The sequence below is a fragment of the Malurus melanocephalus genome, unplaced genomic scaffold (genome assembly GCF_030028575.1).
Source record: "Malurus melanocephalus ecotype Western Australia unplaced genomic scaffold, MMel_1.1 scaffold_792, whole genome shotgun sequence".
Taxonomy (NCBI): domain Eukaryota; kingdom Metazoa; phylum Chordata; class Aves; order Passeriformes; family Maluridae; genus Malurus; species Malurus melanocephalus.
Window position 1 is genome coordinate 10349 of NW_026624024.1, and position 22017 is coordinate 32365.

Below are 22017 nucleotides of genomic sequence, written 5' to 3' on the forward strand. Positions count from 1 at the left end.
TGCCCGGGGTGCCGGGGTGCCGGTGCCGGTCGCGGATTGGCGGCGGCGGCGGCCCCTCCCCGGCGGGGCGGGGGGCGGTACGGCCCGGCGGACCCGGCCCGGTGCCCGGCAGTCTGCGGGCGCTGCGGAGCGAACGCGGCCATGGCGGCGGCCCCGGCGGGTAAAAGGCGGGCGGGGACCGCGACCGGGGAGCGGCACCGGGAGCGGGGATGGCGGGGCAGGGCCGCACTAACGGGTTCTCTTCTCCCCGCAGAGGCGGAGACCCGGCAGCGGCTGCTGCGCACCGTCAAGAAGGAGGTGGGTGCGGGACCCCCGGGAGCAGCCCCGGCCCGGTACCCGCGGGGAGCGGCGGCTGCGGCGGCTCCAGCCCGGGCCCGACCGCCCGCGGCATCCGCTGGCTCCGGCTGCTGCTACCGAGGGGCTAACAGCCCCCCAAAAACCAGCCCGGAGCGGGGCCCAGAGCCCACCCCGCCGAGAGCCCACCGGGCGCGGTTGCGGGTCCGGGGGGCGGAGGAGCATCCTTGCAGCGCCCGGCATCCCAGCGCCCCGCATCCTCAGGAAATCGCTTCTGCCCGGGGGCAGAGCGCAGCACAACTTGGGATTTTCCGCAGGGAAAAAGGGGCGACTCCCGCTGCTGCATCCTTCCCTCGGGAGCGGGGATGGGACGAGCCCTCCCGCWGCACGGCGCTCCTTGGCAGGGCGGGGGGCAGCGGGTGCTGCTGGGGACCCCGGCCGGGATAAAGGGGGGCCCCAAATGTCTGCACCCGGTGCAGGGTGATGGCGTTTCGCGTCTCGCCGTGCTCCCTCTCCTCAGGCATCCTTAACTCTATGAGTTTACACGGTGTTTTACGCTGAGCCGACTCGAGCTCCGCGTTTATCCCGTGTGTCACACCGAGTCCCGGAGCCGAGTYCTGCGCTGTGGGGAAGCGCTGGGTCGGTCCCCGGCAGCTGTTGTCATGTCCTGCCCTCGCTCTGTCCCCGCAGGTCACCTCCCGGGATGCCGGCGGTGGGAGGGATGCGCGGTGTTTTGTTTCTGGCCTCASGAGCATCTCGATATCCAGTTTACAGGCTCCCGGGGAGCGGAGGACACTGCTCGGAGCCGGGAGGAGCAGCCCCGTGGGTGGTGGGTCTGGGGAGGGTTTTGGCGCTGCCCATCCAGACCTCTTGCCACCTTTAATCCTGCGCCGGGTGTGGTGCTAAGGAATACTCCTGGTTGCCTCAGCAACGGCTATTAAACCGGGAAAAGGGTATGACATTTATTTAGCGTTGTGGATGGAGCTGCCATCTCATTATTGCTGTCTGTGGCAGCTCCTGAGCKCAGGCAGCTGCTGCAGGGTGGGAGCCAGAGCTGCTCCGGGCTGGAAGATTCCCCCGGAGCCTCTCCCGTGCTGGCTTTTCCTGCTCCCCTTCGCTCCCTTTTGGGGGAAAGCCTCAGGGAGTGGGGCTGCGGGTGTGCCGTGCCTTTCTGCTGGCTTTTGGGGGGGATAAGGGGGGCTTGGGGAATGTGAACAGAGCCTGAGGGAGGGAAGGGGTGCATGGGGAAAGCCCCCCTGCCCTGCTGGAGCTGTGCTGCTGTGACCTGGGGGTTTGGCRTGCTCTGGGATCTCTCCAGCAGCCTCTTGGTGCTGGAACAGAGCAGAGGTTTTTTTCCTGGTGGTCCCGTTGTTGGGGATGTTGGTGTGGGACCCCTTCCCTTGGGGTTTCTCCCAGCCCAGCACCTGCTGGAAGTGCTGAGGCTGTGTCCAGCGAGGGGACTGTGAATGTACAGCCACTCAGGGGGAGAATTCTTTGGAGGAACTGTGCTCTCCACCTGGACTTTGCTCAGGTAGGAATGAAAAACCTGGGGAAACGTGATCATGTAGGTTATGGAGTTAAATATTCAGCACCATCCCTGAAACCAGGAGCTGATGGGGCGTTCTTGTGCCTGTTGCTCGCTGCTCTTTAGGCCCCTTTGCTCATACTTTTGATTTTCTTTCCTCTTCCTCAGCCTCAGGTTGAGTCAGGAGCTTGTGCAGACTCCAAGGTCCAACTGCAGAAATCTCCTGTTTATTTTTCCCCCCACTCCCAGAATTTTTACCTTTCACAAACGTGTGTTCTCCTCATTTCTCAAAACCACGCCTGCCTTTGCTGCTGCCGGGGCCCTGGTGAGCCCAGCTGGGAACAGGAACATCCAGGGCTGTCCTTGGGGAGCTGTGCCACATCTGTCACCCCAGGGCCATGACTGAGTGAGGCAAACACAGGGACAGAAACACTAAACTGGAATTCCCCAGGGCACCCTGGGCATTTGGCTGTTGCCATGGTTAAGGCTCTGGATTCTGGACAAGTCCTGTGCTGCAGTGGATGTAGAGGTTGAGATGAGTTATCTGTCACCATCTTCTTCCTCTCCCCCACCCCATATGGCCATAATAAATCCAGCCAGCCCTGGAAGCTGCAAAATCAACTGCAAAAACCAGGCAGCAAGGGAAGGAACGAGGTCTGGCTTGGTGAGGCATCCTGTGTCCTGTTATGCAGGATGAGYAGAAAAACCAATATTCTCTAATTTATTATTTTTTTTAGCTTTTATCAGATAGAATGAGGCTTTTTAAACCAGGTTTGAAAGGTTAGAAACATTCCCCTTGCAACCCGTGCTCCTCCCCTTCTTTTACAAGTTTTATTTCCAACAGAGCTGTGTTTTGAAGTCGCTGCAGGCACGGAGGAAGGGCAGCAGGTGTTACCTGTGCCATCCACCTGCACACGTGTCCCTGGAATGTGAGCTGAGGGAAGAGCTGGATGGGCTATGAAAGCAAACACTCATCTTGGTTGTCCTTCTGCAAAAACTTAGTTTATATTTAACTTGCCACTCAGGGAAGCAGCTCCAAGTCTTTACTCATCAGGAGCTGCTGAACCTGGGTTGAACGTTTTGCTGCCTGTTCTCTGACTCCTTTTAAAAATTGGCCACAGCCTGCTCGCCTTCTACCAGAAATATTTTTTTTTATTTTTCAGTAGCTTGAACGTTTGTCACTGTGTAGCTGTTGACTAATTCCCTCATCATCTGTCATGGGAACAACAGTCAGTCTCTTCCTCCCACCCTTTTAGGAGAAGCCCCTGTTTTGCAGCCATGTTGCCTGSTTGGTGGCTAAATAACACAAACAACTGGTAAGAGCAATGTTTTTACAGCCTGGGTTTGTTTTCCTGCGTGCCCGCCACTCCAAAATATCAGATTGCAGGTATCAGTGCCAGCTATTTCATTCTGGATGGGATGAGAAAATTGTAAATTAATTTAATGTTACTAGGATCTGAAAAATTCATGTTGAGAGCTTTAAGTGTTCTCGAGGCCAGTTTATATTAAAGGGGAAAAAAAAAAAAAAGGGAAAGGCCTTTGTGGAGCTGTCAAAAGTGTTCAGACGAGATAAGGATGAGGATGATGAGCTGCAGGTTGGTAATGAAAGCAGCTTTTCCAGGGGGACCCTCTGATGTCTCTCGAGCACCCAGGGCAGTGTTTCTCAGATGTTTCTGTACCAGGAGGGAACAGAGGGCCCTTGATGCAGCATTTCTCGATTGCCTGCATCGATCTRCTCTGAAGAGCAGCGCCGAGCACCGGGGACCGTTTCCTTTCCTCTGAAAGATGAAAGCAGGGCTTTGCACCAGAGCTCTCGTGCTCCAGAAACCCCTGGCTCATCCTGAGCCTTCATCCTCTCCAGAGCAGATTTTGTGCTGCTTTCCCCCTTCCTCTCGCCATCCCTGTTCCAGGGGACCCTCTGTCCTCCCCTGCCAAAATATCCTCCCCCTCCTCCCTCCCGGCGTCCTGGCTGTTGCCATGGAAATACCTGGATTTGCACAGATTTCAGAGCARTTTGGAGCTGCAAGTTGCCCTCGGTTTTGGTGATTTCATCCTTTGCYGTGTTTGAGTGAATCCAAAAAAAAACTTGTCAGGGTGACCTGGGGAAGACAGGAGCTTTGGGATGTGGTGACAACAGAGCCTGGATTCGATGTCAGGTGCTGGAAACACCAGAAATGACTAAAGTTTTCCTTAAATATTTCTCTTAAATGTCTGCATTGAGCATTTGACAGCGAGCAGCGCCAGCAGTGCCCACAGATGGCGTGGAAATGCGCGTTTGACGAGCGCAACAGGAATAGAACCCACTACAACGTGATCCCAGACAGCTTAAATTAGGGTTGTAAGCACGGATTTTTGGCCAAAAGTTGAAGAATGTCTGGTGCAAAACACTATCAGTGAAAACCCACAGCTGGGATCACCCCTGTGTCCCCCAGGATGAGATGTTCCATTGTGGATCCTTCCATTAATATATTTTAAATTCATTTTCCGGCAATTATTCTGAATTCTTACCCCCCTGAGGAGCCTCATCCCCGTCCCACATGGTTCCTGGAAAAGGGCTGGCCTGGAAATCCTCCCGTGTGTCACGTGGAGGATCCCCCAGCTGCAGGAGGTGCCATGTTTTATTCAGTGAGTGGTGATAAATTATTAAATAACACTTTCAGAAAAGCCAAAGGTCTCGGCGGGCAGGGCTGTGATCGATGTTTCTGTGGCAGYGAGGATGGGGAGCTATCAAGTGGCTTTCAAGGCAACTTTGTGGCACCCTCAGAGGTGTCCCCATGCTGTCCAGGAGCCACCAAAATGTCCAGTGAGAGCCTTTAAATCTTGGGGTATAAACACTGCACTGGTGATGTTTTAACCAATCYGAGCACAATTAATTGGGATTTTTTTTTGTGGTCAGCCTGGAAAATCTTGGAGAAGWGGCAGAGCGTGGCTGCAGCTCGTGGTGGGGCTGCACAGTCTGCCTGGCTCCTGCTTTTTGGGATAATCATGGTGTTTGTTGGTGGAAAGATGAGGAACGCAGGAAAAACGGGAAATCCTGCGATATTGAGTTTGAAAATGTGAATTTTTACGAACAATTCTGCTAAAAAAGGGTTTTGTGGCAACAAGACAGGCAACAGGCAGGAATTTCATTTTCAGATGGGAAGATGAAGCTGGCTGGTGAGAGGATTCAGTCTGAGAAGTTCTGCTTTAGCTGGAAAAAGTGGCTTTAGCTCCAGCATGGGTGGTGTGCTTGGATATCCTGGGATTTCCATCCAGCATTCCCAGAGACTCCTGTGGGCACCAGRGAGTCCAGAAAACTCTCCTGTGGGCAGTCCAGGAGGACCTGGGGTTTGGCATGATATCCTGGAGCTGAGCAGAGATTCTGCTCTTGCTTTGCCTTGGACAGCTTTGGTACATCTGGCCAAACCAGGCTGGGAAATTTTCCCCTTTTTCCTATTTCCACACGGAAAATGGGATTTTTTTTTATGTGCAAGAATTAACTTCAAACACGTAATCAAAGCAGCACTTAAAAACCGTGATGAGAATGAAAAAACTCCAGCTTGGAAAAGAATTTGCAAAGCAAATGCACAAAAGCAAACCAAGTTGAAAGCCTTTTTCATTGATGGGTTAGGGTTCTTTTTAAGGTTTTTTTGCTTTTTTTTTTGTTTGTTTGACGGCTTTTGAGGGCTTGGTGGTTCTCCTGGGCCAGGTGGATTGAACAACAAGAGTGAAACTGGGCGTGCTGGGTTAGGGGTTGGGCTCTGGGAGGTTTTCCAACCTAAACAATTCCATGATTCTGTGGTTGGTTCTGTGGTTGGTTCTGTGGTTGGTTCTGTGGTTGGTTCTGTGGTTGGTTCTGTGGTTGGGTCTGTGGTTGGGTCTGTGGTTGGGTCTGTGGTTGGGTCTGTGGTTGGGTCTGTGGTTGGGTCTGTGGTTGGGTMTGTGRTTGRKTMTGTGRTTGRKTMTGTGATTGATTATGTGATTGATTATGTGATTGATTATGTGATTGATTATGTGATTGATTATGTGATTGATTGGTTCTGTGGTTGGTTATGTGATTCTGAGGGGTACAGGCAGTGCAGCTCCCTGGCTTTGGTCTTGGAGCATCTCATCCACCCAAGTCCTTGGCATCCTGTGTGGAGGTGGATGATCAGAGGCAGCAGGAGACACCATCTCCATCATCATAATCTCCACTATCACCTCCATCACCACCTCCATCACCTCCATCATCTCCATAATCTCCATCATCTCCACCATCATCTCCACCATCATCTCCACCATCATCTCCATCATCTTCATCACCACCATCACCTCCACCATCACCTCCATTATCTCCATCTCCACCACCTCCCCCATCCCCACCATCCCCACCACCTCCACCTCTGTTTTTGCTGTAAATCCTTTAAGTTTGGTGTGAGATACTCTCCCATTTCTTTGCCCCCAGTGCATGCCCACTGTGCCACATTTTTTGCTCTGCCAGGTGTTTTTTGCTGCTGGATCTGGTGACCAGACCCATTCCTGGATCTGTCCCTGGGATCACCCCCACAGCTGCCTTCAGCCTGTGGCAATGTGCCCAGGCTTGACCCTGGAACAGGACTGGGAAAAGGATCTCCCTGGGGACTCTGTTTTCATCTGTAAACAATTGCAGAGTTCTGAGCACACCCAAATACACAGGAGGTGCTGTGCTTACATTCAAATGCCTTAAGCACTGGTAAAAGGTTTTGCAAGGGGCATGGCAGGAAAACAGAGACTTCAGACATCCCTGAATAATCCAGAGCTCAGGTTCTGTGGGGGAAAATCAGCCAGGAAAACAGTTGTGGGTTGATATTGCCTTGGACTGATGAAACCTGGAGTTCCTGGCTTGCTCCTGCTCCCTGCACCTCTGTGGTGGCTGTGGCTGGGATGATATTTGGTTTGTTCCAGCAGGGCTGGGGGACAGGAAAGTTTGGCTTTGGATGATGAAAATCTCTGGGAATTTTGTGGCATTTTGTGGCAAATCCCTGTGGAATTTGAAGCCTGGGTTTATTGGGCAGGTGAGGGTTTGATTTTATTTTCCAGGGAGCTTGTCCTGTGCTCCCAGCTGGAGCCAGGGGGATTGTTTGCACTGTTGTGGAATACTCCGTGATATTCCTCTCGAGTTTACCTACAGCTAAATTATGAGTTGCTGTTTTAATTTCCTTCCTCACAAAAGAAGAGCAAACATCTCATTTCCCTAGGCTGGCACGAGATCCAGAGCGGGCAGATTCATCTGTTTGGGATTGTTCTGCCTACAATCTGAGAATTAGCATCAAAATTGCYGGATTACAGCGCATTCAGAGACTGTTCAAGCCTCCTCTGTGGAGAGAGCCAAGTGTGGCTGAGCCCCAGTTCCTGTCCCAGGGATGTCACAAACTCTGGGAGCATGTGGCACATCCCAGCTGTGATGGTGGTGGAGGGGCTGCCCTGAGTGGGACAGTCCTTTGGGCTCTGCAGACAGATCTATTGGGAGTTTTGGGGTTCTCTGTCTTGGTTCTGTTGCCCTACAGATGCCAGCTGTGCCTGTTTGGGCAAATATAAAATGGTTTTGTCGGAAAACTTTCTTGGTACTTAGAGAAAGTTGGAATYTCTTGATTTTATACCCTGGGAGTGTTGATTCTGTTCYCTGYAAGYGTCCAAGGCCAGGYTGGATGGGGCTGGGAACAACCTGGGATAGTGGAAGGTGTCTGCCCATGGCAGGGGGTGGAATRGGRTGAGTTTTAAGGTCCCTTCCCACTCCAACCACTCCAGAATTCCAAGATATCCCTGTTTTCTGTCACTCTGACCCCTGTCTCCTGGGCTGTTTGTATTTYTCCCACCCCAAATGAGCGTTGTTGTTGTGGAGCCTTTTCCACTTCCATCCTTTTAGACTTTCCTTGATTTATTTTTGGCATTACAACCTCAGCCAACACAGTGCATTTTTTTTTTCTTTTAATGAGTAATTTTCCACTAAACTGTGTCTCTTGGAAGGTGTTCTGTTTGTGCCTCGAGCGTGCAGGTGGTTGGTGCAGTGTTGGCACCGAGATGCCTGGTCAGAGCCGGGTCCTGCTGTCCTGGATGTCCCCAGGCCCTGGACAGGCAGATGGTCACTGCCCTGGGGGAGGCCCTGTGACCAGAGTTGTGTCAATATATTGAAATTTCCAACAAAAATTTGAATTATTGCTTAWACTGCAATATTTCCTGATTGAATCAGAAGCTGGAAAAGACATAACTCTCTGCACACTGATTATATTTGGGGGGGTTAAAATCCTGATATCCCCAGGGCTGCCATGAGTGTACATTTAATGCACATTTAATATCTGTGTGTCACTGATTTCTGGACGTGTGAGAGAGAAACGCTGTGTCCTGCTGGCAGAGGGAGCTCAGCCTGCCCGGCCGAGGCTCAGGAGCCATCTGGATGATGGGAGAGCCAAATTTCAGGGAATCCCTGAGGGCCCCAAGGTGTGAATCTCCCTTCCAGGGGTGCTCAGGGAYGGCTCCTGAGCTGGGCAGGCTTTGGTGGACACGTGGAATTCCAGGTGGAGGAAAAAGAGCAGCTCTGGGGGTCACCAGGGTGCTGCTTCCCATCCCTGACCCAGCCCTGCAGCCAAGGTCAGGGAATGAGTGGGAGACAGAAATTCCTCTACTCTCGCTGGGATTTGCTCTGTCACCATTTCTGTTGCTGAAATGTGAAATTAAACGGTGCTGGAGGGAGCCCTGAGTGAGGATTGCAGCTGCCCCTCCAGGGCAAAACCGTAGGGGAATGGAGGAGCACCTGGAGCTGCCCTGAGTGGGGACAGTTTTGGGACACAGGGGTGCACTGAGGTGGAGGATGGAGCTTGTCCCTGCTCCCTGGGGTGTTCCTGTGGGTGCAATTGGGGTGTGGGAGGTGCTGGAGCAGGATCATGCTATGCCAAAGGGAATTTCCAGCCTCCAGTCCCGAGTTCCACATCTTGGTGAAATTCCTTGCATGGCTTCCTGACTCATCCGAGCTGCTGGGATCCAGGGAAGGCTCAGAGCTCTGTCAGTCACCGAGCAGGGAGCAGTGCTGGCCCCTCACCTGATGGCTCTGGCACAAAGAGAAATCTTCTCTTAATCCATCCTCGGGATGGATTTCCATTATTGAGCTGCCAGCTGTGCATCACATTGACCTCGATTGCGCCCTGCAGAGAGTTTAATTCCCCAAATAATGCTGTTGAAGGTTTTGTTCATGCAAGGTTTGCTTGGCCAAGTCTTGACCTGCTCTATTTCCCTCCTCCCTGTGCCCCCAGAAGGAACATCTTGCTGAGCAGAGTTTCCTCCAYACCCTCAGCTCTGCACTGGGAACACTCTCCCCCGTGTTTTCCAAAACCAAGGAGTGAAAAGTAAAATACAGAGGCAGGTGAAATCCATGCTGGCAGCTGTGTTTAAAAGGAAAAGTGGTTGGGAACTGAATGTTTAAGGAGCAAAGATTCAGCTGGTSTCGGGCTGGTTTTGGCAGGATTTGGGAGGGTGGCAGCTGGGGAGGGAGGTCACAACTCTGCTGCCTGCTTTCCTGGAGGGTTTGACCTCCCATCTGCTCCCTGCAAAAATTACTCTCCTAATTTCTATGGGGCCCTGTTTGGTTTTTTTTGGTTTTTTTTTTTTTTTTGTTTGTTTTTTGTTTTTGTCCCCTAATCGTGCCCCTGATGAGCACTAAGTGCCAGCTTCCTCTGGATCAGCTGTGACTCAGAGAGGGCAGAGCTGCTGGCACTGCTGTGCAAATRGAATTCCTGGGCACAGCTGGTGCCAGGTGATCACTGAATTAGGCACTGATGGATCACTGAATTAGGCATTGCAGTCATTTGGGACAGCTGTGCCACAGGAAAATTGTCAAACAAAAAGAGAGAACAGAACAATGCTGTAAARGCCTTAATTATGAGATTTGGGTACTTTTATTAGATGATTTTTAGCTGAATGATGCTRAGTTCCCTCTGTTAATTCTCACCTCATCGTTCTCCTGCTTTCAAGCTTCTCAAAAATGAAGCAGCTCTTTTTTAATACCTTTTGGAACATCTGTTGAGGTTCAGCAGGCAGTGCTGCATCCTCTGTGAGATCTCCTGTGCCTCTGGGAAAACCAAGGAGCAGAGGAGGTTCCCATATACCCACTCCACCGCAGGAATCCTCGCTCTCGTGGCTGAAATTCCACGTTTTCCCTGACTGCCTCTGTCCTGCAGGTGAAGCAGATCATGGAGGAGGCCGTGACGAGGAAATTCGTGCATGAGGACAGCAGCCACATCATCTCTTTCTGTGGTGAGTCTGTGGTGCTGGGCATTCCYTGCTTGAGCCATTCCTGGGAATTCACTCCAGAACCTGGGGGGCAGTGCCAGAGGATGGGCTGTTCTGGCAGAGGTCAGAACCCCTGAGGTTTTTGTGCTTAAAATACACAGGGATGCGTCAAAATGAGGGGAGGGACGCTGGCAACCATTGAGGAAAGACCAGGAATAAKATTTTATTTTTAAATTCCCTCGAGAATCAATTCAGCTGAAAGTCTGCCGAGCCCAAATATTCCTTTGTTTTTATGGAATAGTTTGTGGAGAGGAGGCTGGGGCTTTCTCCTCTTCTCCTGGGCCCTCACATCAAAGACACTCGGGATCTGCTCAGCGTGGAAAGAGCAGAGCAGATTTCCAGGTGTGACTCATTCCTGCTTTTCCGTGCAGCACGAGGCTGCTCAGCCTGGCATTATTTTTAGGCTCCAGCGACAGGGAGCTGAGTTATCCGGCCACGAAGGGCTCCTGGATTCCTTCTGGCCTCTTTAAGGTGCTGCTGCCCTTCCCCTGGCTCCTGCTGCTCCTCTTGCTGAAATGCACCTTCCTCRGTGCTGTGGCTCTCCAGGAGCTGGGTGAGCTTATAAATAACCTCTCTCCTTGCCAAGCAGAGCGTGCTGCGAGCCTGAGAGCTGCCCTTTTCCCTGGAGAGAGCTGCCTTGCCAGCAGAGCCCCGCTCACCGAGCGCTGTGCGCAGCCAGCGTAGCRCAAACCCCTCCGGATGGATCCAGCAGCCTGCAGGGGAAGGGCAGCATCCCCCCCGACCCCTCCGTGGTGCTGGGAGGGGGGTTTGGAGCAGACAAACTCGAGCTGGCATCTGTCACGTCCAGGCTGCCCTGGGAGGCTGATGGGGAGCCGGCGGCGGGAGCCCAGGGTTCGGTGTCCACGTCAGCCCCGGCTGCGTCAGAAATCTCAGGGATATCTTCAGCCTTTTGCCAGGGGTCAAAGCTCCCCCCTCACCTGGGTGAGGCTGAGCAGGGCCCCTGCACCACGTGCAGATTATATCCTGCATTATCCTGGCTCTGCTGGACGTTATATCCTGAGCGGTGAGAATCTCTGCGGTGTCTGTTTGCAGTGGTGGCACAGCTGAGCTCAAAAACTCATCCCATTTCAAAATCCTGCCATTACCCCTGGATTTAGTAGAGTTTTTCCTGTGGAAGCTGCACGTTTCCCTGTAGTTTTGCCAGCAGGAGTGGTGCTTTGCACAGGAGACAGCTCTGTCTCGATGTCACATATTGAGACCTTTCAGGAGTTGGGATTTCTCCCWCTTGGCAGGAGCTGGGATGTGCTGCCCGTGACCTGAGCAAAACGAGACTACCAGTGCTCACTCCYGTTTGTCCACTGGGAATTTGGGATGGAACCAGTGGCACCAGGAGCCCATGGACATTCTCTCTCTCTCTCTGGAGAGGGTCCTGGCTGCTCAACCCCTGTGGTACTGAACTATCAGGACCTGCCTGAGCTGGGCACCCCAAAGGGCACCCCTGGGTGCRGTCCCACATGGGTGGCAATGTTTGTCACTTGTATTTCAGCCGTGGAGGATGGAATAAATGAAGGAGATGTTGGGTTTTCTGACAAAGCCATGGGGCAATTTGTATTTTATTTTACATAATCCCACTGGCGGGTGAAGCCCTGGCTGTATGCAGCAGTCTGGGCTTTGAGAAGGCTTAGGCAGGGTCTGGTTTCCAGATCTCCTGATTTCCTGGTCTCCTGGTTTCCAGGTCTCCTGGTTTCCAGGTCTCCTGGTTTCCAAGCAGTGGCTGGTGGTGGTCAGCAGGGCTGGACTGGCCCAAATCTGTTGTTCTCTGCCAGCACAGAGCACGTCTCTCCACAGAGCAGGCAGGATAATGAGTCTCTGGAAGCTGCTGCAGTGTTTCTGCATGAAATGCCTTTTCCCACATCTCCAGGGAGTTGTTGGGCTGTAGGGAAGGGTGATTTTCCAGGCRGGAGGTGAAGCAGCACCCGGCTGGGCTGCCTGGGGAGGAGGGAGCAGAAGCTCCTTGTCAGACCTGCAGGGCTGTGGCTCTGTGTGATTTTTCCAGTGTTTGATCAGCCTGTTCAATCAGTGTGTGCTCGGCACCTCACACCCACCCTGAGCCCTCTGGGAGGCTTTGGGAATGAGAGAGAGCAGAGCCTGTGCCCATCTGTCTGTGGAACCATCGCCAGCTCACGGGATCCCTGCTCGCCAGGGCAGGACAGGGACAGTGTCTGGGGCTGTCTGGGCACTCAGTGGGGTTGGTGAGTGCCTTTGGGCACATGGAACCAGGCACAGCCTTCCATAGAGACTGAACTCCACGTCCCCGAGCACTCACAGAGTCACTGCTGAGCCAGGAGCATCCCCAAAGCCTGYGTTTTACCCCCAGCTTCTTTCCTTTCACTTTCCCATCAAAACATTTTTATGAACGCTGAGATTTTTTTGGGGGAAAGCCACCCCATTTCCCATGGTTTAGAAACACTCTGATGGCCTGGCYTGTGCTCTGCTGCAGCYGCCGTGGAGTGCTGTGTCCTGTTYGGGCTGAAGCGGAGRGCRGCCGGATTCCTGCGCAGYAACAAGATCGCCGCGCTCTTCATGAAGGTGGGCAAGAGCTTCCCCCCGGCCGAGGAGCTCTGCAGGAAGGTGCAGGACCTGGAGCAGCTCATTGAGAACGCGTAAGGCGCTGGCGTGGAGGCCATTCCTCGAGTTTTGGGGTGGGAGTTGTGCTTTGGGCCAGGCTGGGGAGCGTGGTGTGGGTTATTGGGAGGAGTTGCTGCTTCTGCTTTGTTTGATATTGATGCTTTATCGATCAGGCTAATCTGAAATAGAGGCCAGATAAATTTAAGAGAATGAGAATAGATGACTTTAATACAGGTCTAACAGGCCTACTGGTACATTAGGGCAGACAAAAGCCTCCTCCTGAGGCTACACCCAAAAATGGACCCTGAATCATGAGACCTTCACCTTTTATAAGTTCTGCCTTATTAACATATTGGGTCTTAATTCTCCAATGATCTTTACAGGTGATGATGTCAACCATCCCAAACTTGCTCCCCCCCAACTCGCTATTGTTTCCTTATTTTCGGGCTCTGAGGCAGCGAGGTTTCCTTGGATTCAGGCTCAGAGAGGGATTGTTTTACTAAAGATGAGAGAAGGGTAGTTTTAGTGTTGTGCTAGAGAAGTACAACAATACAGATGCATGAAAACATAGAAACTAAAAATCCTAAGGCATCAATATCTTGACCAAAGTGATTGCTTTTCTAGGAGACTGAGAAAACCCAGAAAACTCGTGGTTGTGGTTTAAGCAGGGCTGGAGGAGATTTTACTCCTCATGCTTCAGGGACAGCTGAGCACGCTGCTCCCGAGCTGTCACAGTTTATGGAGCAGCTCAGCTGGAACCACGTTGGGTCTGTCTCAGTGTGCAGGGCTCGAACCCTGCTGTAATTCAGCTGCTGCTTGGGAGGGGATTACTCATCCTTGGACAATTAGCAGGGAGATGGATGGAGCAGCCACCTGCAGGCAGGGATTTTAGGCTGTCCAAGGATGAGCTGCTCCGCCTGTGAGCTCAGCTGTGGAAAGATGTGAGGGCTGGAGGGTTCTGCTGAGGGAGAGCTGAGAGTTCTGGGGTGGYTTTACAGCGGGGAATTGATTTAGTGAAGGCTGGTTTTAAACACAGGGGGTGGGGTAGACACAGGGAGCACCTCCAGAGCTCTGTCCCAGGCTGCTCCCTGGGATCCCCAGCCTCCAGAACCGCCACCCCACTGGTGGCAGGAATGTCCTGGGCTCCCTCTGAGTTCAGGGATGAACCTGTGGCATTTTTGTCTCTTTTTTCACCTCTGAAGGCGGAACCAAGCGCCGGCGGTCCCAGAGAACGCGCGCAAGGTGCCAAAGCTGCCCAACCTGTCCCCTCAGGCCATCAGGCACCTGTGGATCCGCACAGCCCTCTTCGAAAAGGTCCTGGATAAAATYGTGCACTACCTGGTGGAGAACAGCAGGTGGGTGATGCCACAGGTTTGTTTTTTGGGGTTTTTTTGCCCATCCGTGGCACTGGGGGAGTCAGGGAAGTCCCTGGGTGGCACAGGCCAATGCCAATTGTGGGTACTCAGTGCCAATTGTGGGTACTCTGGTGGGTGCCCTGCTGCTGGTGACCACTCCAAAAAATGCAGACAGTCCTGGTGATGGTTGGGTTGTCAGGGCTGCATTGTCCTTATTTTSTGGGTTCTGCTTGCTGAGATGTCCTGTCCTGGGAGGGTCCTAGGAGATGGGATGCTGGCAGTGTGGGCTGTTCCCCAGGAATTTCTCAGCTGGCACAAAAAAGGGCTTCTTGCCCTCTCCCCATCAAGAGGAGATGCAGAAAGAGAAAGGCACAATGGGGATTTAAACCACTGCCTGTAACTTTGTGGTGCTCCAGCATTCTGCTGTCCTTTATTTCTTCTAGTAAGTACTATGAGAAGGAAGCTCTGCTGGTGGATCCTGTGGATGGGCCAATTCTTGCATCTTTATTGGGTAACACTTGCTTTCCCTGCTTGCTTTCCCAAATCTCTGCTCCCAAATTTGTGGGAGGCGACCACAGCCATGGATCACGGATGTTTCCTGTGTGTTTGGGGTGTTCCTCTCCACAGTGGGGCCCTGTGCACTGGAATACACCAAGATGAAGACTGCTGACCACTTCTGGACAGACCCCTCGGCGGATGAGCTGGTCCAGAGGCACCGGATCCACAGCTCCCACTGCCGCCAGGACTCACCCACCAAGCGTCCAGCACTCTGTGTGAGTCGGGGATCAATCTGTCTGTGGTTTAGGGGGATCTGGGCTCCCTCTGCTTGGAAAGGCCTGGGGAGCCCCTGGGGAGGGAATTCTTTGAGGCAGAAATGCTGGGAACGTGTCCATGGAGAGCATCTCGTGGCAGCTGCATCCCAGTTCCCTGGGGAACATCGTGTGTGAGCAAAAAGCTGAATTTCCTCTGTGCATTACAAACAAAGCTCACTCCTGGGGCTTCTCTAAGTACAGCACTGAGCTTGGACAGAGCCAGGAATCCCCTCAGAGGACCCTGAGGGAAAAATTTCTGGTAGTGACTCACTGAAGTGTGTGAGTGAGGAGGGAGTGAGGTTCCAGAGAACCTTTTGGGAAGCCAGAGGTGTCTGTGCTCACCTCACATCACCCTTGCAGATTCAGAAAAGACATTCCAGCGGCAGCATGGACGACAGGCCATCCCTGTCTGCCAGGGACTACGTGGAGTCRCTGCACCAGAACTCCAGAGCCACGCTGCTCTACGGCAAGAACAACGTCCTGGTGCAGCCGGTGAGTTCCTGCAGGGAAAGGGGCCTTTTGGAACACTGCTCTGCTCCCCAGCACCCTCCTCGACCCCAGATTGCTCTTGGGTGGAGAAAAGCATGTTTTTAATCTGTGAAGACAGAGAATGGACTGTGTTTGTGGAGGTGCTGGTGATGTGGATCCTCCCAGTGGGATGGAAGGGCTTTGCTCCAGTTTGAGTAGAAGCACAGGCTCCTCTCCCTGCCTGTTCATCACCCCAAAAATCCTTCCCCCATCCCTTCCTGCCTCTTGCAGTCAAATAAATGCAGTGCAAACTGCTTTKGGGTGAAGCTGKTAKGTTTTCCTTGCCRGGCAGTTGCTCTCARCCCTTTCCCAAGGCRGTGATCTGYCCTGGACCCTCTGCTCAGAGGTTTYCCAGGCACACAAAGGGTTTCTCCCTGTTTGTGACCAGGTGGGCAGCAGCAGGGCTGTGTGAGGGGCTGGGAATGGGCTCCAGGGCTTTGTGTTTCTGGCATTTCCCAGCTCACTCTCGCTGTGTTTCCCTCCCCAAGCGCGATGACATGGAGGCCATCCCGGGATATCTGTCCCTGCACCAGACTGCCGACATCATGGCACTCAAGTGGACCCCCAACCAGCTGATGAACGGCTCCGTGGGCGACCTGGACTATGAGAAGAGGTGACTGGCTCCCAGTGTGCCAGGGCAGGGTGGGGAATGCTCCTCTGGGCCAGAGTTTGGACCTGTGGTACAAAGACAGCAGCGTTTTCTCACAGCAAACCCATCACCCGTGAGGCTGTGGTGGGAAGGAGGCACGAGGGGGTGTGAAGTGCTCAGTGAGGGAGTGGGGCTTGCTCCAGAACACAAAAAGAGGTTCCATTTGTTGCCCTGGGGGATTTCCTGAGAGGAATGCCCTCCCCTCCCTCCCTCAGAGTGCTCCCAGGTTTCTCCTGGCTGTTGTCATCCAGGGACACGAGGAGCTCATGAACAGGGAGGAGAATCTGCAGGAGGGAGCTGGAGCAGCTCCTTGACCTCAGTGACAGCATGTGCTGTTTGCTGGTGCTGTTTTGGGTGATCCTGGTGCAGATTTTCAGAGTCCCTTGGATTTATCCAGGTCCCTGAGCTCATTCCTCCTGAAGTCTGCAGGCAGTGCAGCCATGCCCTTCTCCCTGGCATTGCCTGGTGATCTGCTGGCATTTCCTTGGCCAGCTGCAATCCTTTCAGGCCTCACAGCATCATTCCAGCTCCCTCTTTGTCTGTGAAACAAAATCCCTTTCCAGCAGCAGGCGCTCCAGGAAAGTGGGAGTGTTCAGAGCGCTGATGCTTTGACCCAGAGCAGAGATCCTCAGCAAAAGTCAGTCTCAGTTTTGTTCATCAGTTGTAGGTTTTTGGGTTTTGTTTACCTGTGTTCTTTTCATCTCMCCTTTCTTCTTGGCCCCTGGGCTGTTCAGTCGTGCCTGATACCCTCCCCTAAAATATTTTCTTATCTCTGCACTCCTTTTCTGAGTTCTTGCCTTGGGCATCAGCCTAAGCTCTAAAAATTCCCATTGTCAGGACRTGACCAAGRAAGAGAGGAGGCAGATGGCCCAGTGAGTATGACTGTACCAGGAGTGACTCTTGCACACCTTCCTGCCTTCCCTGCCTTCACGAGCTGTTTTTAACRTTATTTGAGCACTATTTTTGTGAAATGGCAGATGCTGCTGCTGCTCAGAGTCTGGAATTTTGCTTTGTTGCACAGAAGGGGGATGTGATTGTGTGCTGGCACCCTTGGAGAGCAGTGCTGGCTTCCATGGGAATAAAACCCTGGAGACATCCCCTTCCCTGCCCCTCTGCCCTGTCTGGTGGCCAGCAGCTCTCCAGCCTGTTGTAGATCTGCTCAGACACCTCACGGTGCCTGGAYTGAGGCAGGTCTTGAACTGAAGCAGCTRAGACYRAATCTATTGTGAGCTCTGAAAAAAMYCCACAAATTGYRAGGGTTTATTCCCCTTGCTGGGGCAGAGCAGCAGCCCAGCCTTGGRCCTCACTGTGCATTCCCTTGGGGCTCTGGGGCTGCTCCTGATGGATTYTTGGGGTGCCCAGAGGAGAGTGCTSGGCTCTGCARGTGCCAGGATCCATGGGCTCATTTTCTGTRTCTGGGAACAGCGTGAGGGCAGAGAAACCACCCAGGGCAGGTGGGACAGGAGTGGCCCTGGCTCAGCTGAGGGGACAGGGACAATTGCTGCTTCTGGAGGGACATTGTCACTCATCCTGTTGGCATCACTGCTGTGGGRTCTCATCCTTTCTGTGCCTTTGCCTGGTGCCTCCAGGGGTTCTGGAGCAGCATCTGGAGCTGCTGTGAGCAGCAGCAGAGCCTCCCACAGCCCTGAGGCTCACAGCCTGCCTGTCCCTCTGTTCCAGCGTGTACTGGGACTATGCCATGACCATTCGCCTGGAGGAGATYGTGTACCTGCACTGTCACCAGCAAGGTAAGGCCAGAGCACCCTGGAACCCCATCCCTTACCTCTGGGGTTTGATTTGGCTCCAGGGCAGTGCCTGGGTGGTCACTTGGGTGGTCACTCTGGTTTAAATGCTTCCAGGAAAGTCTTTCTTGGCTGTGGCTCTTGGCTGGGTGTGCTCCCTGTGTTGCCTTGATGGCCAGTTTTTAATTATGAGACAAGACACAGTTAAGGGGCTAAAAGGGTTTTTACCTAGGTATTTAACGGGTAATTTAAAGGCTAAAAGGGTTTTACCTCAGTAATTTAATTTACCTGGGATCCCAGGTGCACAGCTCGACAGGRTGGAAGWCGTGTAACAYGTATACAAGTTTTATAGAYTTCACAAATYAGCACATCTATCTAAAATTCCCCAATAAGAAATYTAACAAATTAAGTRATGTCCCCCTATTCTAAGGAATCCCCCCAGGATGAGGCCAGAACCCASTTTACACAATATATTCCAGAAAGAAGGCTTCARYCAAGGTTGGAGCYTCAAATTTGAGATAGCACAGGGCACGCTGACCCCTCCTGAGGATGTTTGGTCTCTCTGCCCAGCAGAACCCCTAAACTAAGCTGGARTATCAGGSTACAGSAATTACAAGCATGTAGGCTAMGGGTACAAGGGATACATAAAGSGTACAGAAAATGTCTAAAAGGGTATAAAAATATATWAAAAGRTATATAAAAATAAAAGGCAAAAAATCATCAGGCGTCACCTGCAGAGCAGGCTCTGATTCCAAGGGGGTGATCCCTTGGAATCAGAGCCATCTCCAAGGCTCCAGTCTCACAATGAACCTGGAGAAGAATCCACAGGAAGAAAGTTCTTGTTTTCCATCCCAGAATGAGCTGAATTTCCCTGAGCTGTGCTGGCCTGGGCTGTTTCTCTCACTGATGGTGTGTCCGTTCTCTCTGTTGCCAATAGTGGACAGCGGTGGCACGGTTGTCCTGGTGAGCCAGGATGGCATCCAGAGGCCTCCTCTGCGCTTCCCCCGTGGAGGGCACTTGCTGCAGTTCCTGTCCTGCCTGGAGAACGGGCTCCTGCCCCACGGGCAGCTGGACCCACCCCTCTGGTCACAGCGGGGCAAGGTGAGTGCCCATTCCTGCTGTTCCCATGCAGAGCGTCTCGGAGCAGGGCTGGTGGGCAGCACCCTCTGGCTGCTGCATTTTCAGTGATCCCCTGTCAGAATTAACAAGGTGGTTAATTAAAATGTGGTGGTTTGGTTTAGCTCGTGGCCCTGCCCAGCTGAACAGAGCCTTGTGGAAAGAATGGGAGGGTGGTGTAGGAGGGCTGCCTGGCAGAGTTTGGTTCTCTGGGCTGTGCTTGTACCATGCCTAACAGRGTTAGGGATTCACCTGCTGTTGGAAACTTGATCCAGAGGCTGCTCCAGCCCTGGGAATGGCAAAGCATGTGSGGCAGGAGGTCGGGAAGGGAGTCTGAGGTGGCTCATGCAGCGTATTCTCTGCTCCCCCAGGGGAAGGTGTTTCCCAAGCTGAGGAAGAGAAGCCCCCAGGGCTCCTCCGAGTCCGCGTCCGACAAGGAAGACGACGAAGCCACGGATTATGTTTTCAGGATCATCTACCCCGGGACTCAGGCAGAGTTTGGTGAGAGTTTTGTTTCTCAGGGCAGGCTTTGGGGGGGTTGTAGAGGCTGGGACACTGCTCTGGTGGGCATGGGGCAAACCAGGAGGTGGCTCCAGGGAAGGGGCTTTGGTTGTATCAGCACTGCCTGATCTTAAATGTCATCAGCCTTCCCTGGGAGGGTGGCACAGGCTGTCCAGAGAAGCTGTGGCTGACCCTGCATCCCTGGAAGAAGGAAAGATTCACTTGGGGGTCACCTTCTGCCATCACAAGCCCCCAGGGCTGATTCTTCTCTTGGTGCATTTAAATCCAGTGATGTTCCTTCAGCGTGGCTGCTGCAGCACAAAGGGGAGGTCACAGCGCCCTGCTCTGGGTGCTGCACCCACCTTTCTGCAGTCCCTGACTCACAGGGCAAGGGAGGGGATGCTGCTGGATAATSCAAACCAAGAATTTTCCCTTAATGTCTGGTGGTGAATGGTCTGAACCTGGCTGAAATGTCTGTGCATTTGTCCTCATCCCTCTATGAGATGCCAAGAATTATTTTCTCACCTCTGGCCATATCATAGGTGACTTTATAAGGGGGAAAACACATAAGTTTTAGGTAGAAGACTTTTAAAATTCTCTGGAATCTGATGGAAACCTTTTCCCTATATTTTGGAGGCCATAAGGGAGAAATTACATCCGTGACTGCTCCATAACGTCAGTTGAGATTATACTTGGTTCTCCCTGCCTTCAGCTGACTAACACCATTCAGTGAGTCAGATAAAAACCTAATTGAAGCTAAAGCAGCAGCTAGAGATGCTCTTTTCTGTGGCTGCCTTTTGATCTACCCCTTAAAATTCYGTGCTGGGGGCCACATTTTCTGGGAAATTAATTGCTGCCATCTCCTCAGCTGGCATCATCACAGCCTGTGCTGTTCCTGTGTGCCTTCCCAGCCAGGGGTGGAACTSCATCATTCCCTCTTCCCCACAGATTCTTCCTTTCTGTCCTTTCATTTGTGCCCTTGTCCTCTCTCCGTGTCTCCAGTTGCCATTAATGGTGCTTTTCACCCATTCCTTGCACCCGTGACTGCTGGGAGAGGGAAGATCACGAAGATTGCAGCTGGAAGCAGGATGGTGGTGATCCCTAAATGGTGTCTGAGTCTCCCTGGCACATCCCGAGCTGCTCTGGGCACCTCTTGGCATCAGTGTAATGAGCTGTTGGTTGGGTCTGRTGCTCAGCTTGCCTGTGTTGTCACTTGGCAGGTCCTGCAGAGCTGTCACTGACCCTTCAGCTCAGTGGCAGGGACTTTTTGCAGGAATAATTCCAAATTTTTCTTGCCAATGTCAGTTATTCCATATCACAAGCAGGGAGAGTCACTGCGACCATGGACACCCTTGCCCAGACAGAAGGTGAAATTTCCACCACAATTTAATTTCCCTGGAGGAGTAAAAAGGATTATCCCTCATGGCTTAGGCTGGGTGTGGGTGGTACCTGAGCAGCACCCGAGGCCTTTGCAGCAGCACTTGSAGTTTAAGCAGGGATTAACAAGTGACAACATGCAGAGCTCCTGCTGTCCCTCTCAGCCTCCTCATCCAAGGCTTCATCTCCTGTCCTGTGATTTGGATGCTCCCTTCTTTCCCTGAACTTTGGCTGGGATCCTTGGAGAGATTTGAGGCCTTTTCCTTTCCAATAATCCGTTCTTCCTGGGACAGCAGCTGATTTCAACCTGTTTTCTCTCATCTCTGGAGTCTCTGCTGGGTATTGGGTTTCTGCCTTGGTCAGCACAAAGCAGTTTAAGCTCAGCTTTCTGAATTAGCTGATTAAATTAATTTGTGACAGTTCTCTCTCATCAGTGCTCCTTGCTCTCTTTCCTTTCTCCTGGGCTCCCCAGGGCTGTGATTCCTGTTCTGGGTCCCTTTTCGTTGCTGGAGTCTCTTTGGGAAGAGYGTGGGACGCTGTATTTRCTGATCAGAGCTCTGTGTGGGACCYCYGTGTCTCCCTGACTCCAGGGCAGTGCCAGGCTGTACTGACGCTCCTCTCTGCCCTCCTGCAGTGCCCCAGGACCTGATGGATGCCCCGGGGGCTGTCCTGCCCCCCATGTGGCAGCCCAGCACCCGCAAATCCTCCTGCTCCTCCTGCTCCCAGAGYGGCTCCTCCGACGGGGGCCCGGCCAATGGCTGCAGCCACGAGAGGTACAGGGACACTTGGGGACACCAAAGTGACACACAGGCCAGGGCTCAGTGTCCAGGGACCGTGGCACGGGGTGGTGGGACATGGCTGAGGTGAGGCTTGTCCCTGCAGCTGGGACATTTCAGACYTGGCAGCAGGAAATGCTGAACCTGGGCAGGATCCCTGGTGCATCTCTGCAGGCAAAGCCGGATCAGTGGGATCAAAGCCAGGCTGAGGGGATGCACAGGAGCATCTTCTCYCCTCCCATCCCATGTGTTTTTGTTGGCAGAGCACCACTGAAGCTCCTGTGTGACAACATGAAGTACCAGATCCTGTCCCGAGCCTTCTATGGCTGTGAGTACTCATCACATCCCCCTGGGATGTGTGATGGGATRAGGGATGAGCTCCTGGGCTCTGGGRCAGCTACCAGTGGCCAGAGGAACTGGGACAAATGTGCTGCACGTGCTCAGGATGGGGAGCAAACAGCACAGGGGGTGCC

General features: G+C 53.0%; 1 protein-coding gene across 1 annotated transcript in view; it reads left to right on the forward strand.

Annotated features, from left to right (window-relative positions):
* Positions 1-241: 241 nt before the first annotated feature.
* SGSM1 (small G protein signaling modulator 1) overlaps positions 242-22017 on the forward strand; it is a 35264-nt gene continuing 13488 nt past the window's right edge. Inside the window, exons 1-14 of the mRNA XM_057385120.1 lie at positions 242-297; positions 9988-10063; positions 12561-12723; positions 13891-14043; positions 14487-14554; positions 14671-14816; positions 15216-15347; positions 15872-15996; positions 17713-17780; positions 18712-18875; positions 19262-19391; positions 20394-20555; positions 21403-21541; positions 21808-21872. Of these exons, the coding sequence (XP_057241103.1) occupies positions 10000-10063; positions 12561-12723; positions 13891-14043; positions 14487-14554; positions 14671-14816; positions 15216-15347; positions 15872-15996; positions 17713-17780; positions 18712-18875; positions 19262-19391; positions 20394-20555; positions 21403-21541; positions 21808-21872 (1579 nt within the window). The 5' untranslated portion in view covers positions 242-297; positions 9988-9999. The remainder of the gene's footprint in view (positions 298-9987; positions 10064-12560; positions 12724-13890; positions 14044-14486; positions 14555-14670; positions 14817-15215; positions 15348-15871; positions 15997-17712; positions 17781-18711; positions 18876-19261; positions 19392-20393; positions 20556-21402; positions 21542-21807; positions 21873-22017) is intronic.